Below are 15057 nucleotides of genomic sequence, written 5' to 3' on the forward strand. Positions count from 1 at the left end.
GTTTGAGATTTCCTGTTAACTACAAACAAGACGGAAAATGCAACCTCGTAGCAGTATCTCATCCTCACCATCTCTATCATGTCACCATCTTTTCATCAGTTCTGCACAATAAGTTTTAGAAATGTGGTCATCGGATTGTAGGACCTTCTTGACCCACGTAATCATATACCTCATAAGTTTAGCCATAAAATTCACCAAAATTGGAGCTATGATGCCTAATGAAAACCAGTATTATAAATTGTTTGTTGCATGCTGTTGACCCACTTTGTCTGCATTCTGATGATGTTAATATTAGCAAGAAAACAATAACCACCTTTAATTATAACCATCAACTAGTTGTGTTTGCTTCTTTTCATTGTCTGCTCAGATGATGATGACAATGAAGTTAAAGCAATGACAACATAATAAAAAAAAGTGTAATAAATATGAGCATAAAATCTCCAAAACGAAAAGAAAAAAATGCAAATCTATGGAATAGCAACTGATGTTTCAGTATTTATTCATATACACAAATATATACATAACGTATGAGCCATGTTCACAGTCCTATGTGTTCACAGATGGTTGTTCATGCCCACTGATATTTCTTTCTCTCCAGGTAAATGAGCACCTCAATCAATCATGGCTGAATATCATGTTACAGCATGACCAATGCCACTTCAAGAGGTATTCTTATTGCAGCATTAAACTACAATATTTTCTAGTTTTAAACAGATTTTATGTGCATTTTATCTGCTCTAGAAACATTTGCCTACAGTAGCTTAATCTCAGTTTACTCTTTATCTCAACGGAAATGTATTTTCACATGCTTTCCTACGAAGATACCAAAAGTTAGGTGACCCTGAATTAACCATTTAACCTGCACATGCAATTGCTATTTGAGTAACATCAAATAGCTAACCCGTAACCGGACTCTGACTAGTCTTAATTGCTGTTAAACTTGACATCATCATACTTGACTATTTTCCCATCACGTGTCACCACCTCCCTCTGCTCCCATGTTCCAACCTCTCCGTTTTTCTTCTCAAAGCGCCGCACCACCACCCTCCCTGTTGTGGGCAGGTTGCAGGGCAGATCCTTGGCAGCTTCTTGGTACAGCCTCATCTTCATGAAGTCCTGCGTGACGCCTGCTGCACCAGTTGGGACCAGAGCCTGCTTATCTTTCTTGTCCTCTGTCCTATGAGGGGAAGGAGAGAGGTGGCGTGCAGGTTGAGGTTTGGGTGAGCGCTCCCATTTCAGTGGTTCTGGAGACCTGTTCCGAGGTAATGGATTAAATGGAGAGGGGGCCCTGTTTAATGGTGATGGATCCCTGTGAAACGGTGATGGAGCCCTGTTCATTGGTGATGGATCTCTGTTCAAACCTCTGTTCACTGGTGACGGAGTACGGTTTCTGGCATTAATTTGGGATGAAGGTGGCAGAAGGTGATCTTGTCTAACAGGTCTATCTGTGACGATGCCTGCACCTCCGGCCCTCCGTATGTCACTTATGACCCCACCCATGGAGGCCCTTACAGAGGGGTTGGTCTCTACCATCCTACAAACAGCGTGACAGTATGGCTGACCCTGCAGGGTTTCCTTGATCTTGGCGGGACAGACGCTGGGGGTGTACAGCCGAATACGGGCACAAAGCTCAGCGATGATCTTACCCATCGCCCACACGTCCGAGCGCTGGTCCCGCTGGCTGCGCCTCTGCAGCACCTCAGGGGCTGAATAGGCCTCGTTCCCCATGTCGATGGCAGAGTTGAGACCATGCTTGAAGAACTTGGCCAATCCCAGGTCGATGATTACAGCTCTGTTGGTGTTATGTTCCACCTGGAGGAAAAACGTCATTAAATCTTCAGATGAACAGCTTCCAGAGGGAAATGTAGATAGTATGAAATATTTTCTCACAAAATAATAAGCAACAAAACAATTGATTGAGCCATAAACTGCTTCTGCAGGCTGCACAGGTTTTGCTCAGAGATATTTGTGTGGCTGTTTCTTTTATACTTGTATGCAGTATGTTTACAATTGTGTTGGACCCACCTTCTGACAGCAATTGCTGAGATTTGGAAGGTGTGCAATGCATGTCAGCTTCTCAGTGAGCACTTCAGCCTAGAGTTCCCCTTAACAACCTTCTCTGCGTAGGTTCACAGAAGTGCAGTGTACAGACTTTAGTGGCATCTAGCGGAATGGACTTGGCAGAAATGGAATATAATATTTGTAGTATGAATTAATAAATAAGGGTATTCAAGTATGTTTTAATTAGTGTATAATCACCTGAAAATAAGAATCACTGTGTTTTTGTTACCTTTTAATGAGCCCTTTATATCTACATGGGGAGCGGGTCCTCTACCACAAGCCTGCCATGTTGCACCACCATGTTTCTACAGTAGCCCAGAACGGACAAACCAGACACTGGCTCTAGGGAGGGCCTTTCACATTTTTCACAAGTTTCCAGGCCACCATAGGTTATCCTACAGGCATGGAAGGGGACCGGGAGGGAGTTGAGGTTGGTATTCAGTTGGTTGCAATCTCACCAAAGATGCCACTATATCCTACACACTGCACCTTTAAGCCAGCCATTCTAATTTTACTTCTACCCAGCGATTAGAAATTTGATGGAAAAGTGACTATGAATGAGCTCAACACATCTTTACCACTTTGACAACACATACATGATATCAAGAAATGCAGTGCAAATACAGAAAATTGAAGTTGACTTCTTGTCAAAAATGCTTATTTTAGCTTTAACATCCTGATTGCATGATTCCAGGATTATTGGTGTTGGTGTTGGTTGTATATTACTCACGTTTCTGTACGTTTCTGCATATATGTCAAAGTGGTGAAGATCTTTTCTTCATTTGCTTGTGTTTCTTCTAGTTGCAGTACACTGAGTTCTCTCAGTTACCATAATAGAAAATGTATCTCATGAATCTAAAGTCTATTTTATTGTGTTTGTCTGCAGTAATCAGGTAACAAGACATGACATGATTGAGTGTACAGTCAAACAGTAGTTTGTTATTTAGAAATAACACCCAGAACTGGCAAAATTTAAATTTTTAAACAGCAGTGATTCGTCAAAGAACTCTTTTGACCCCAGAGAGTTTTCTTTATGAAACACTGTTTTTAGAACTCTTAATACAAAATAATGATTCATCTGTTTGTATCTGCCCTCAGAACACCTGTATAATTATATCTGATTCAAAGTGTTCCACCTCTGACCCATGCTAAATTATATCTGCTATGTTTTTGGGAATTTTGACTAATGAATGCACAGCTCTCCCACTTTTCACACTTGAAACATAACACCTTCATACTACAAAGGCCTCCACTCACCATGATGTTTTCAGGCTTGAGGTCTTGATGGACGACATCTTTGGAGTGGAGGAAAAGCAGCCCTTCACACATGCCAATGATGATAGTGCCTTTATTAGATGGAGTCAACTGTACAAACAAAAATATGTGATCTAATTTAGCTGGACTGGCATCAGAAAGCACCTGTGTAATATTCAAACCAACTTCCTTATAATGACTTGCACACCCTTTTCCTTCACGCCTGAATTAAACTTGCTTGTCAGAAGTCAACAGGATGTAACATGTGAAATTAATAAGGAAGGTAGTATCCACACTAAAGCACTTTGGACAGCACACATTAAAGACAACAGAAAGACTACAGTTATAGAAAGGAGGACATTGTTTAGATTTCTCACATTAACCTCAAACTGCATGATTGCATTAGGATTTGTCCAGATTTCAGTCATAAAATTCAAACATGAGGTGATATCTTGATGGCTTTGACTGTTCTGAGATTTGGTTGGTAGGAAGATTTGTATCCTAAACCAATGCATACTACAAGATAATGTCATGATACAAATGCTTTATTTAGCACAAACCATGCAGACTCTCCACGATCTTGACAATGAGTCATCTTGGCCAAGTTGGGGCTATAATCAGACTTTTAATTATGCAGTGTGTTCATTCCTTTACATGGTTTCATAAAAGTAGTGTGTGGTTCTACTACTTCTACTGGTTTTATGTATTCTAAATACTTAAATCATTAATTTCACCATGAATCAAGTGCCTTCGTCCTTTGTCAAGATAACCTTACCTGTATTTTAGACCTTGATGACTTGAAGATGGTGGTTTCTAGGTCCTCTCCGAAGATAAACTCAAGTGGAATGACCCATTTCCCGTCTTTGAGATTTATATTGCCCAGAAGCTTCACTATGTTGGGATGACTCACCTTGCTGCAGATGAGTGGCAACAAGTTAGAAAGAGAAAGAAAAGCAGAAATCGGCATAAAACTAAAACTAAATGACTATCTTTTGTGGAAATATAAATATAAACAGTCTGTATCCTATATAATGTGGAGAAGAGATTGTGTATGAATTTTCTGTAAAGTTTTGAGCACTGAAATGAATATCACCAGTAAGTAAAACCCCTTAAGCTAAAGTGAAGTATTTATTTGTATAGTCTAGAGCTGCAGTGATTAGTCAATTAATTGATTAGTTGATCAGCAGCAAATTAATCTGCCACTATTTTAATAATCGAATAATCGTGTTAGTAATTTTTAAAGCAAAAACACCAAATATTAAGACATTGAAGCTTCTTAAACGTGAGAATTTTATGCTTCTATGTGTCAGACATGATGGTAAACTTCTTTGGATAATCTTTGAATTTTGGACTGTTTGAAGATGTCGCCTTGAGCTTTAAGAAATTACAACAGGCATTTTTCTCTATTTTCTGACATTTTATAGACAAAATGATTCATCGATTAGTCAAGAAAATCATCGGCGGATTAATCGATAATAACATAATTGTTAGATGCAGCCCTAGTATAATCCAATATCAAATACTATACATTTTCTCAAATTGCTGTAGGTTAAGAGTAAGTAACTTCTGTTCAAACAGAGACTAGTATTGTCTAGCAACAATGCAAAGTGCATGCCACAATCATGGACCTACTTTATCAATGTGGTATGATAAATTACAATCACATTTTCCTCATGAGAGATTGTACTGGGCCAGACCTTAGATGAGTCTGTGAAAGCATGGTCCCCCCCTTAGCACATATTTTTGTTGTGAGTGGCCAGCAATAACTGTTATTGGAGTAAATTGGGCTTACTTTGCACACTTAGCAAACTATGTTGTCTTTAATTGCTTAACATATCAGGATTTAACTGTGAATGTATTATCATATCTCATCAGTTTGTTTTGTGTGTTTTTTGTGATGGGATATTAGTATCTGCTAAGGATACGTAAACAGTGATTCCCTGAAATGGTCTGCAATGTTTCAAATTTTAAAAAAGGGGGGAGGTAGGGGGACTACAATTTTACTTAGTTCCTGGAAAGGTGGCAGTGTGGAAACTTAGGTGTTTTTAGGTTACAGTATTTTTTAAAAAATAGCTTTTTGAGAGTGCAAACATTAACACAAGTACTTACTTGTAGACATCACACTCTCTCTGCAGGTCCTTTCTACTGATGAGATGCTGAGGGACCTTCTTTATAGCAGCCCAGGTATCATTGTACTTCTCTTTGTACACCTTCCCAAAGCAACCCTTTGCCAGAGTGCTGGTGGAGTACGCCATCTATGCAATGTTGTGAGGGCTGTGGAGTGAGGGTGAAATCTTTTTTTATAACCATGTTGAAATTTAGGCCAAACAATATAATTACAGGGGGTAGATAAAATAGCAGAAAACATATTTCCTACGGTAAATGCCAATTTGGTGAAGACCATAATGTTTATTTATTGTTTGAGAGTCTGGAGTCTGTCTTGATTCACCATTTTTTTGTGGTGTCTTTGAGTGAACATTGTACTCTTGAGTAATGTTCGAGTTTGGGACTGGTCTTTGTAATTTGTCATTGTTATTTTTGGGACTTTCCTCTTTGCTACTTTGTGCACTACTTTTGACTGTGCTGCATGAGCAGTGCAGGAAGGGGTTACTATTATAATTGCAACCACACAAGCAACCAAACAGAGAGCAGAATTAACAGATAATGCTGTGATATTCTAAATTTTTCTCATTTTCAACAAATCCAATGAAAAAACAGTGTCACTCAGCCCATGTAAATCTTTAAAAACAGGTCACAAATATATAGTTTCATTAAAAAAATAGCTAAATAATGACAGAAAACAGCTAGGCACTATAGTTTTTTTAGGAATTAATTCATTTGTTGGGGACTGTTATCAGCTGCTGAATATTTACGACAACAGGATGCTGTATGTGGGCTCGACTCAAAATAAACTACAGTACCCATGTTCATCATGATGAATGGACATGGACATGGCTCATTTTTATGATTTTAATAGGTTTTGATCAGGCGTCATGGTCTTTTAATGAGATTTGTTTGCAATAAGAAACATATACAATATCACCAGACCAGATCAAAACCTCTGACAGTCTCAATGAAATCATGACATCTATCGCAAACATGATGAGCTTCACCAAACTGCCACTTAACTACAGAGCTACTGTGTCGGATTGTCAAGTGTTTGTGACTTATCTTTCATTCTAGCATAAATGCCTGTTAACAGTCTATCAGAGCTGAGGAGTAAATACTGTATGTTGAAATAAGTGGAAATAAGCATTCCCAGGTGAGGAAGTGTGATCTCTGTTGAGTAAGACTGGTGTTACACTTCAGAGGAAAAAAAAGAACATGTTGTTCCAGTCAACTGGAATCAATATTTGAACCGCTGAACAAATCGGAGATACAGAATGGGTGGTGATTCAACCGTCTTAAACCAGGATATCCTGAATCCTGAGGTAACCTACAGAAAACTAAGATGAACGGATAATTCAAGCAAGCTGCTCACCTAAGTAATCATATAAATCAACCATAACCGCACTTGTGTAAATAAGAGCTCCAGGGCGCTGATCTAAACAGTCATGTTGATTTTTAAGAATTTTGACAGAAGGCTGACCTCAAGGAAAACATTCTGCAGCCCATTTCAAACAGACTTTCAGCTGTGTGTTGTATAACAGCAAGATTAAATAGTGGACAAACTGGTAAGTCCACAAGAGGGGGAAAAATGTGTCTTTGCCTTGTCTGCCTTACAAAGTCGGCATCTTCTAGGGCAAGCACATAAAAAACACAAAGTCACAACAGCAAATAGCATTAAAATGAATAGTCATAGTATTTGAAAGAGCACAGTCAGTCACCTTAAAGCAATACATAATCTCAAATGAGTAAATGAAGGTGTTAAACAGTGTAATAACCACTGAATAAATGAAAGGTTTATCAGCAGATATATTCTGTTCAATAAAGACACTTAATTAAAAGCTCCTCATGTAATAAAATCTAGATGATCCAGTGCCACAACTCTGGACTGACTGGTTCAGCAGGACAAAAACAAAAAGTAGAAAGCTTATCAGTAATTTTAACAATACACTAGCCCTGTACCTTTTCTAAAAGTGGATAAATATGTTGTACTTTGTTGCTCCACAGAATTTTTCTCAGGTTCTTACCTTTATGCTGTTGAGGGAATGGAGCTGCGTCAGGTCTGAACATGAGTTGACATAGTTGTCTCTCTTTATACCTGCTCCACGCCTTCTTGTATGTTGTCCATAGCCCTGAGCGAAGCAGGCACACCTTAGTGCTGCCGCAGCCTGACTGGAGGTCAGGAATGAGAAACGCAGCGTAAATTGATGTACACCCAGTGAGAATAGTTAATAATCGTAGTTTTGTACAGACATTCATGATCCCCAGAGGACTCTGAACCTGACATTTCCTCTAACCACAACCATAACCCAAGCTGTGAACCCAACCACAGAGGCATTGCTACAGGAAACACGATTCTAACAGACTTTAACACAAGACTGACATGCCTGTAGACTCTTTGCCATTTTATCCTCTGGTAAACCATAACTCTAAAGTTTTGTTGTTGGTTGAAAAGCATATTTTACAAAATATTGCAGGAAACTACTAAGACATTTCAAGTAGAGCTGTTCTACTGTCAAACATATTTAAAGGACCTCTTCTCATGTGTGTCTGATATGGTTTTTCAAGAAAAAAGTCCTATTATTACCACGTCAAAATCCTAAAAATAGCATCTACTCCTTCTAACTCATCAAACATTCCAGGATCTGTAAATATGTAAATATTGTTAATCTCAGAAATTTAACTGCTGGACACAAGATGTCTCCAACTTCACTGTAAAGTTCATTTTCAGTGTATGTGCACTGGAAGCTTCAAGTTTCCACATCACACTTATGTAAGCTTCCTACTGGACCAGGAAACTAATTGTAATGTCACAAATCATGCTTGTACACCCACTCCTTACAGAAAAACTTTCCACTTTCAGCAGACGCATGTGAAAACAGTTTTCCAGCGTCAAACTCTGCACATCCACCACTCTGCACAGTGACACTCAGGCATTCGACTGCAGGAACAAGAAGTAAAACACATTTTTGAGCGGAGGGGGACTAATTTTAATGTAGCTCTGCAGCATTATTAGGGAAAAATTAACAAAAACTAAATATCAAATTAGAGTAGATATCAGCAGATACCCAAAATTGGAGTATCATGTTTAAAAAACAAAAAAATAAAACATCTGCGGCACAGAAGCATGTGACTTGCAAAATAGTTACTGTAAACATATTATATATTGATCAAGCTTACTCAATAGAGAAGATGTCACCCTCTCATAAGCAGCTAACTGAGCCATTGTTGTAGCCTATTCCTCATAAGGGGGTGGATGTTTCTGCTCCACAGTCAGTTCTCGTGAAACAGATTGTTTCCTTCTTTTTTAACCTCTGTTTTTCTTATTTTTCTTATCTATTAGTTTATCATTATTATTATTATTTGACCTCAGTACTTCTAAACTTATGTCCCTGCCTAGCAACTCAGGTTCCTTGGTACAGAAATAGAAACTTATAATGGAAAAATAAAGAACTGAGGCTGAAACAGTTTCAGCTACTCATACTTAACTAATGATTACTCACCAGGAAGTGGAAAAGCTGCAGACAGTTCTCAGAGCTGACAGTTTCATTTTCTCTCTATTATTTCTGATCTCAAATGACCACGAGTTTGACCACGAGTGACACAATATTACCTCCTTTGATAATCTGCAATCACTTCTGGACACAAAAAGTGAAATACACACACACACACACGCAGAGGAAAACTGAACCTCTTCAGAACAAATGAAAATGAAAGGGATTAATAAAAGTAGGCCAGGATTGTCAAACTAGTACCTTGCAGTGGAATTATGACTAACACGAGTGATCTAATGACACGTGGTTCAACATGGCTTCTACTACATCCGTTGTTACCTTCATTGTGATGTTGTTTGTTGCAGCAAATTTCTCCCGAGGGAGACAATAAAAGTGACTATGACTTTGATATGTTATCAGACTACAACAAATGCTTGAGTGCAAATAAAATGCTTAAGTTTACATTAAGTTCACATGTGTATTTAGAGCAGTCTGCATGTGATTACCCATACTGAATTTTTTTAATGGCAGGTATGAACTGGACCTTCACCCACTGTCTTCTGTGGAACTATAGTTTCAGTCTTGTAAAATTTACACAATATTGTATTTCATTCAAGATGAACACATATAACATAAAACACACTGTTGAGTGGAGTTTTCAAGAACGTTTCCTCCACCAGATGGAGGTCTTGTAGTTTGCAAATGGGGACTGTCATAACTGCACTCATTTCCTGGATGAATCATTTGCTTGAAGACACAAAACAACTTAACTGCTCAACTGCTGCTCATTTCAACAACAATGACCCACCCGACGGACAATTTTACCAAACCTCAGCCAGAAAGTAAGTTTGTTTATTTAAATTTCTATCTTTTGATAGCTTTAGAAGTAGAAGGCTATTTACTGTGCTTATCTTTCGGTTTGCAATGCTTCACATGTCATTCATTCTAGTTTGCAAACCGGCTCTAACAGGATTTCGATTTGTGCACTTGAGCCTTTGAATGAATCCGGAGTGTTATTAACTTCAATGACAAAATAGATCATTTTCTTCATATTTTTGCACCTGAAATCATGTCAGTAGCAAACTAACAATAACATCTTCAGCATGAGCAGCACGTGTTGCTGTATGTTTTACCATTATCACAAAAACAGGAACTTTTAGCATTGCTGTTACGCATTATTATCTGACTACTGTATATATGTCTATTACTTTACTACTTTGAGTAACCTGTAAGAAGTCGACATTTTATGTTTCTGTGTTTTTATTGTGTATTTTTATTTTCACTTTTTCTATGTGTTTTACTGTGTACTTTTATTTCTTTGTGGCATCATGCTCATGTAAAGCACTTTGTGAGTAATGTTCTCTGAAAAGTGCTATATAAATAAATTTTACTTACTTACTGATGTGTTTAAATTTGAACTGGATTTTTAGGGTCAAAATTAGAGTGTAAACTTTTTCATCAGCTGTTGAGATTATTTTAAAAAGTTTAAACCACGTGTCTGACAAGTATTTTTTCTGGTAATTTGATATAATCCGTGCTAAAGATTAAAAAATATTCATATTTTGTAAATTATAGCCGTTATTAATAGTTTTATTGTATTGTTTTACACTTGAAGGTGGCTGTGCCCAGGAAAGCGGGTATGTTTCTCTTTTATTCTAAATATCATGTAATGCGATGCTCAAGCAGTGGAGGCTGTGCCTGTTTCCATAAATGTGGCTCAAATATCATAATTTGTTTAAATCCATTTCTATTATCTATTAGTTTTAATTTACATAGTATCAGCATCTCCCTTGCTTTTATTATTTATAATTTTATACTGAAAAGATTCTTGAAATTAAATGTGCCTTTTTTCATGGAACAGTGATGCTGGTCTCTCTTCCAACATGAGGCACAAGTTCAGTGATAAAAATGCTTTGCCTGTGGGGGGTAAAGGCAGCTCTGTAATACCGATTCCAACAAGCGAACTACAGGATATCTATGAGAGCACTGAGATGGTTGGAAAGATTAGGCCACACCCATCAGAGTTTGGGCCCTTAGAGGTCCTGTCCAGGATGGGCCTCACAGAGCCTGAGTCATACCCTGCAGCTGCTGAAGAGGGCTTCTTAAAACTGTCCACTCCGGCTCAAATGAACGACTTTACACCACAAGCCACACTGTCAGAGAGCAGCCAAGAAGAGGAAGCTGTCAGCGCTTTACCTGGAACAACAGCCATTACAGAGGCCGAGGCGGTGGTGGGAGTAGACGAGAGCTACACCATGTGTAACGAGGTGGACACCGAGGGAAACCCAGCAAAACCAAAAGGCCCACCACTTGTTCCTGGACAGGGGAGAAACAGGAACTATCGCAGAAAAAGAGCTGCTGCGAAGAAATGGAAATGTAATTAAATTTCAATTTAATTTTAAAATGTGCATTTATTGTGCATTTCACATTTACTAATTTTGATTATAAATAACAGGGTATGATATATATATCTGTGCAATATTTTTAATTAATAAATGATTGTCATATTATTCCCAAAGCTATGTACATGCAGTAGTTAATATAATCTTGGAGTTTAATCCAAAAGTTTCTATATTTTTCTATTTTCAGGTTACCTTCTATGTCTGATGACATTCATGAATATTCCTTTCTGTAAGGGCAAAGCTGGTATGTAGTGTGACACACAACAATTTATTTAGGTTTTACTGTCTTGAATGGGGGCTTAAATTACTTCTCATAATGTGCTGTGAACAATGTTTGACCTATGAAGCGCAGCATATATTTTTTAAAACCACTTGATATTTTAGTTATATTATCATTTTTATTATCATTCATTTTGTAAACCCATTGACTGAATCAAACTGGAGTGATTTTGTTATTTCAAATAATATCATAGCAAGAATTCTTTAAGCATCTTTTCTGTGAAATTTAGATGTACACACATTTACACCTGGGAGCTACTCGTCTGTTTATATCTCTAATTCATCAATGCTTTTTTTCTCTGTTTTTTGACAGCACTTAAGTGTTTTTCCTGCATGGACAAGGACAGATGTCCAAAGTTGGTGAACATATTTGAAAGTGATGACACTCGTCTGTACCATAGAAACAAACAGCCATTTCCAGGGTGCTCTGGAATCTCTGCTCCTTCTTCTAAGATGTGTGATGTCTGCTCTGTCGAATCCAACATCACCATCATCTGCTCGGGGGATGTTGGAAAATTGGAGGTGGAAGATAGTGATGGTGCACAGATCAAAAACACTCCCGCAGTCCGTATGTATCACATAAATATATATACATCTTATTACACTATATATATATCTCTTCTCTGTTTTTCAAGAATAAGCTCTGAATTGTTATTTCCTTTTTTCAGACACAGAGTTATTAAAATGGCGTTGAACAAGCAGTTATCAGGGTTTTCCCCAAGAAATAGTTAACCTGAGGTGGTAAGGTCCTCAGATCTTGGGTCGCATGTTGTCTCATCAGTTTAATTTGTATATGATGGCCTAAAAAATATCACAATCATAGAATATATGCCATTTTTTCTGTGAAATGGTACTTCTGCTCTTGCTCTTTTCCTGTAAAATTATATGGTTTACTTTCATTTTTTGATGTCAGCAGAGGTTTGGTAGTAGCCCACCTCCCGCCAAAATGCTGCTCCTGGAAACCCCGGTTACGTCTGTAGTTTGGATGTCTTAGACTTACAGATGTTTCATCATCTTTTGACTTGAAAAACACCTAATCGATGCCTACTGTGTGTATTCCTCAAACATATTTGAAATATGGTTTGCAGCCTTATCGTGTACATTATACTTATAATCCCCATATTAGTATCTACAGTATATCTAAAAAAAAACAATGCATTGAATTGCATCATCTCTTAACTATGTGTAACATTTCCTGTTAATTTCCTCTACATGTGCAACAGACTACTACTGTTTATATAACTGCAACCTTTTGTCTCTTTTAAATAGCCTGTTCCATCATGGAGAGCAGCCCTATTGAAAGCAGTAAGTGTCAAGACTATGCTGTCTTACAATATAAATTCAATTTTCAAAGTGCTATTATAAACAAAAATGACAAATGCATTAAATCTGAAAAGTTTGGTGAAGCTTCTGATGCTATTTTAAATTCTTGCCTCTTTTGTAGAACAGAAGCAGCAGACCTCGAACCCCACACTTACTGTACTGATTGTTGGCTGTGGTATGTATTTTATACAAACATGCAATTTTATGCTGACATTGATGTAAACTCGTTAAACCGTGCTTCATGTGGTTAAACAGCCAGCAGATTTTTCCGATGTGTTTTCATTTCGCAGTTCTGCTTTTACAATGGTGGCAACGTTGACCTACAGTGTAAGTGTGACTCAGTATGATCATGAAAATGATATGTTTGAGACCTAACGTATTTGGTTTTAGTTTAGTTTTGAATGTAACTATTCCATGTATGATTTTGATATTGTAGATCACATTTCTCAATTTGTTTTTCTTTATCTTTAGTGCTGCTGGAAAAACAGGTAGGTTCAATCTGTTTTGATATATTCAGTTTCACGATGAATGCATTTGTCATATAATTTCTGTATATAACAGAATTTATCTAAATTCTCCCTCAAACATGAGTTGCTGTGAAATATTAGTTCAAACAATTATGTTAAATCCAGAAATTATCAGGCACACTATGAGGACTGTGAATATTTTTAACTAAATAAACTCACTTGAAACTCAGTGAGTCAGGTTTTTTTTTCCTTTTTTTTTTTTTTTAATAGGACTGAAACTGGTCAACAGTGAGGAACACTGCATGATCAAGAAGAAGACAGTACTGTGATGAAGTATTCAATCATTCTTTTGCATTTTAGTATGCATGTTTTAATTCATATTGTCTTTCAATACTTTGATCATAATCCGTAACTTCACTTCTTCTTTCCTTTTCTCATAATTCTTCTTTTTTTTTTACTCTACTTGCTGTCTTTTTGTAGTCAATTTGTTTATGCAAATAGCTTTAGATGCCATATGTAAAATAGCTGTAGAGGGTACTTTTTTACTCTTTGGGACATCTGCTGTTTAGACTTGTGATAGGAATGCAACTGTCTTATTTTGATTAATAATTCATCTGCCAATTATTTTCTTGGTCAATCATTTAATCGTTTGGTCTATAAAATGTCAGGAAAACTGCTTGTTTTGACTATATGTCCAATCAACTAATGCCTTGCTTGACTAATTGGCTTTCTATTACTCTGATTAAAAAAGTTTTATACAGCATCATGGTTCTGTCATTATTCACAGCATAGATATTGTGCAGGCCATAATGTTTTCAGCGAAGTAAAGTAGTAGTGAAGTAAAGTGAAGTATATACAGAATACATACATAAATGCACATTTTTTTGCAATGATCCTTCAAATGTGGTTATCAAATCCTTGTGACAAAGATATGTAGTGGAGGCATGATATTTTACAGTTTAATTATACATTTTATTGTATAAAACAACATCAGTGCACTGAAACAGTTACATTCACTGGGAATTTAATAATAATAAACAATATGAGTAAAAAACACAACAACAAAAATATGTATGTATATATTAAACTTGAACTGAGAAAAAGGATCAAATATGCATGAAATGCTGTCTAACTTTTAAATGTTTAAAAAAGTATCTGTCCATATTGGACAACATATATGTTGATACCGATATATTTGTGATAGGCCAATATCAGCCGATAATATCAGCTGACCTATATAAGAATAAAGTAGCACAAAATGGAAATACTCATGTCCTTAAGTACTATAGCAAATGTACTTTGTTACTTCCCCCCACTGTGAATAATAAAGTGAGGTATTACATTATATACATAGATACATAAATATACCATATATAATGAATATATGTCAATCTTAATATTATGTTAATGCTATTTTGTTTCATTTACTCTTGATGCTCTGGCAAAATCGTTGTTGTGACATTCACGCCTATAAAGCGAATTTGAATATTACTGTGCAATAGTCAGTGGTAAGCTGCTAAATTTAATTCCTGCAGCACAAACACACACTTATCATGCACTCCCACGCACACACTTGTTTTCCCACAGACGGGTTGAACATTAACAATAGTACTGATGGTGTCATCTGGACCGTACCAACTAGCGAGAAAGTGGCATTTGGTTATTTCTTGA

At 37.0% G+C, this 15057-nt stretch overlaps 2 protein-coding genes across 4 annotated transcripts; one reads left to right on the forward strand and one right to left on the reverse strand.

Moving 5' to 3' along the window:
* Positions 1-178: 178 nt before the first annotated feature.
* zmp:0000000881 (uncharacterized) lies at positions 179-7715 on the reverse strand. The gene is made up of 5 exons (XM_067600119.1): positions 7449-7715; positions 5425-5589; positions 4091-4229; positions 3319-3426; positions 179-1812 (listed from the first exon to the last, which is right to left on the reverse strand). Exons 2-5 carry the CDS (start codon positions 5568-5570, stop codon positions 925-927), a joined length of 1281 nt encoding a protein of 426 aa, XP_067456220.1. The 5' UTR covers positions 5571-5589; positions 7449-7715; the 3' UTR covers positions 179-924.
* Positions 7716-9656: 1941 nt separating this feature from the next.
* On the forward strand, positions 9657-14108 carry LOC137191027 (uncharacterized). Of its 3 annotated transcripts, XM_067600817.1 has the most exons (8): positions 9657-9757; positions 10531-10552; positions 10777-11291; positions 11505-11561; positions 11910-12164; positions 12866-12901; positions 13041-13094; positions 13210-14108. In XM_067600817.1, the coding sequence occupies exons 1-8, from the start codon at positions 9715-9717 to the stop codon at positions 13236-13238; spliced, it is 1011 nt and encodes a 336-aa protein (XP_067456918.1). In that variant the 5' UTR covers positions 9657-9714; the 3' UTR covers positions 13239-14108. The 3 variants fall into 3 exon arrangements, 2 of the variants coding, with proteins under 2 accessions (XP_067456918.1, XP_067456917.1); XR_010930335.1 differs by having other exon boundaries at positions 11910-12901; positions 13210-13246; XM_067600816.1 differs by having other exon boundaries at positions 13041-14108.
* The last annotated feature ends 949 nt before the right edge of the window (positions 14109-15057 follow it).

The sequence above is a fragment of the Thunnus thynnus genome, chromosome 10 (assembly GCF_963924715.1).
Source record: "Thunnus thynnus chromosome 10, fThuThy2.1, whole genome shotgun sequence".
Lineage (NCBI taxonomy): Eukaryota > Metazoa > Chordata > Actinopteri > Scombriformes > Scombridae > Thunnus > Thunnus thynnus.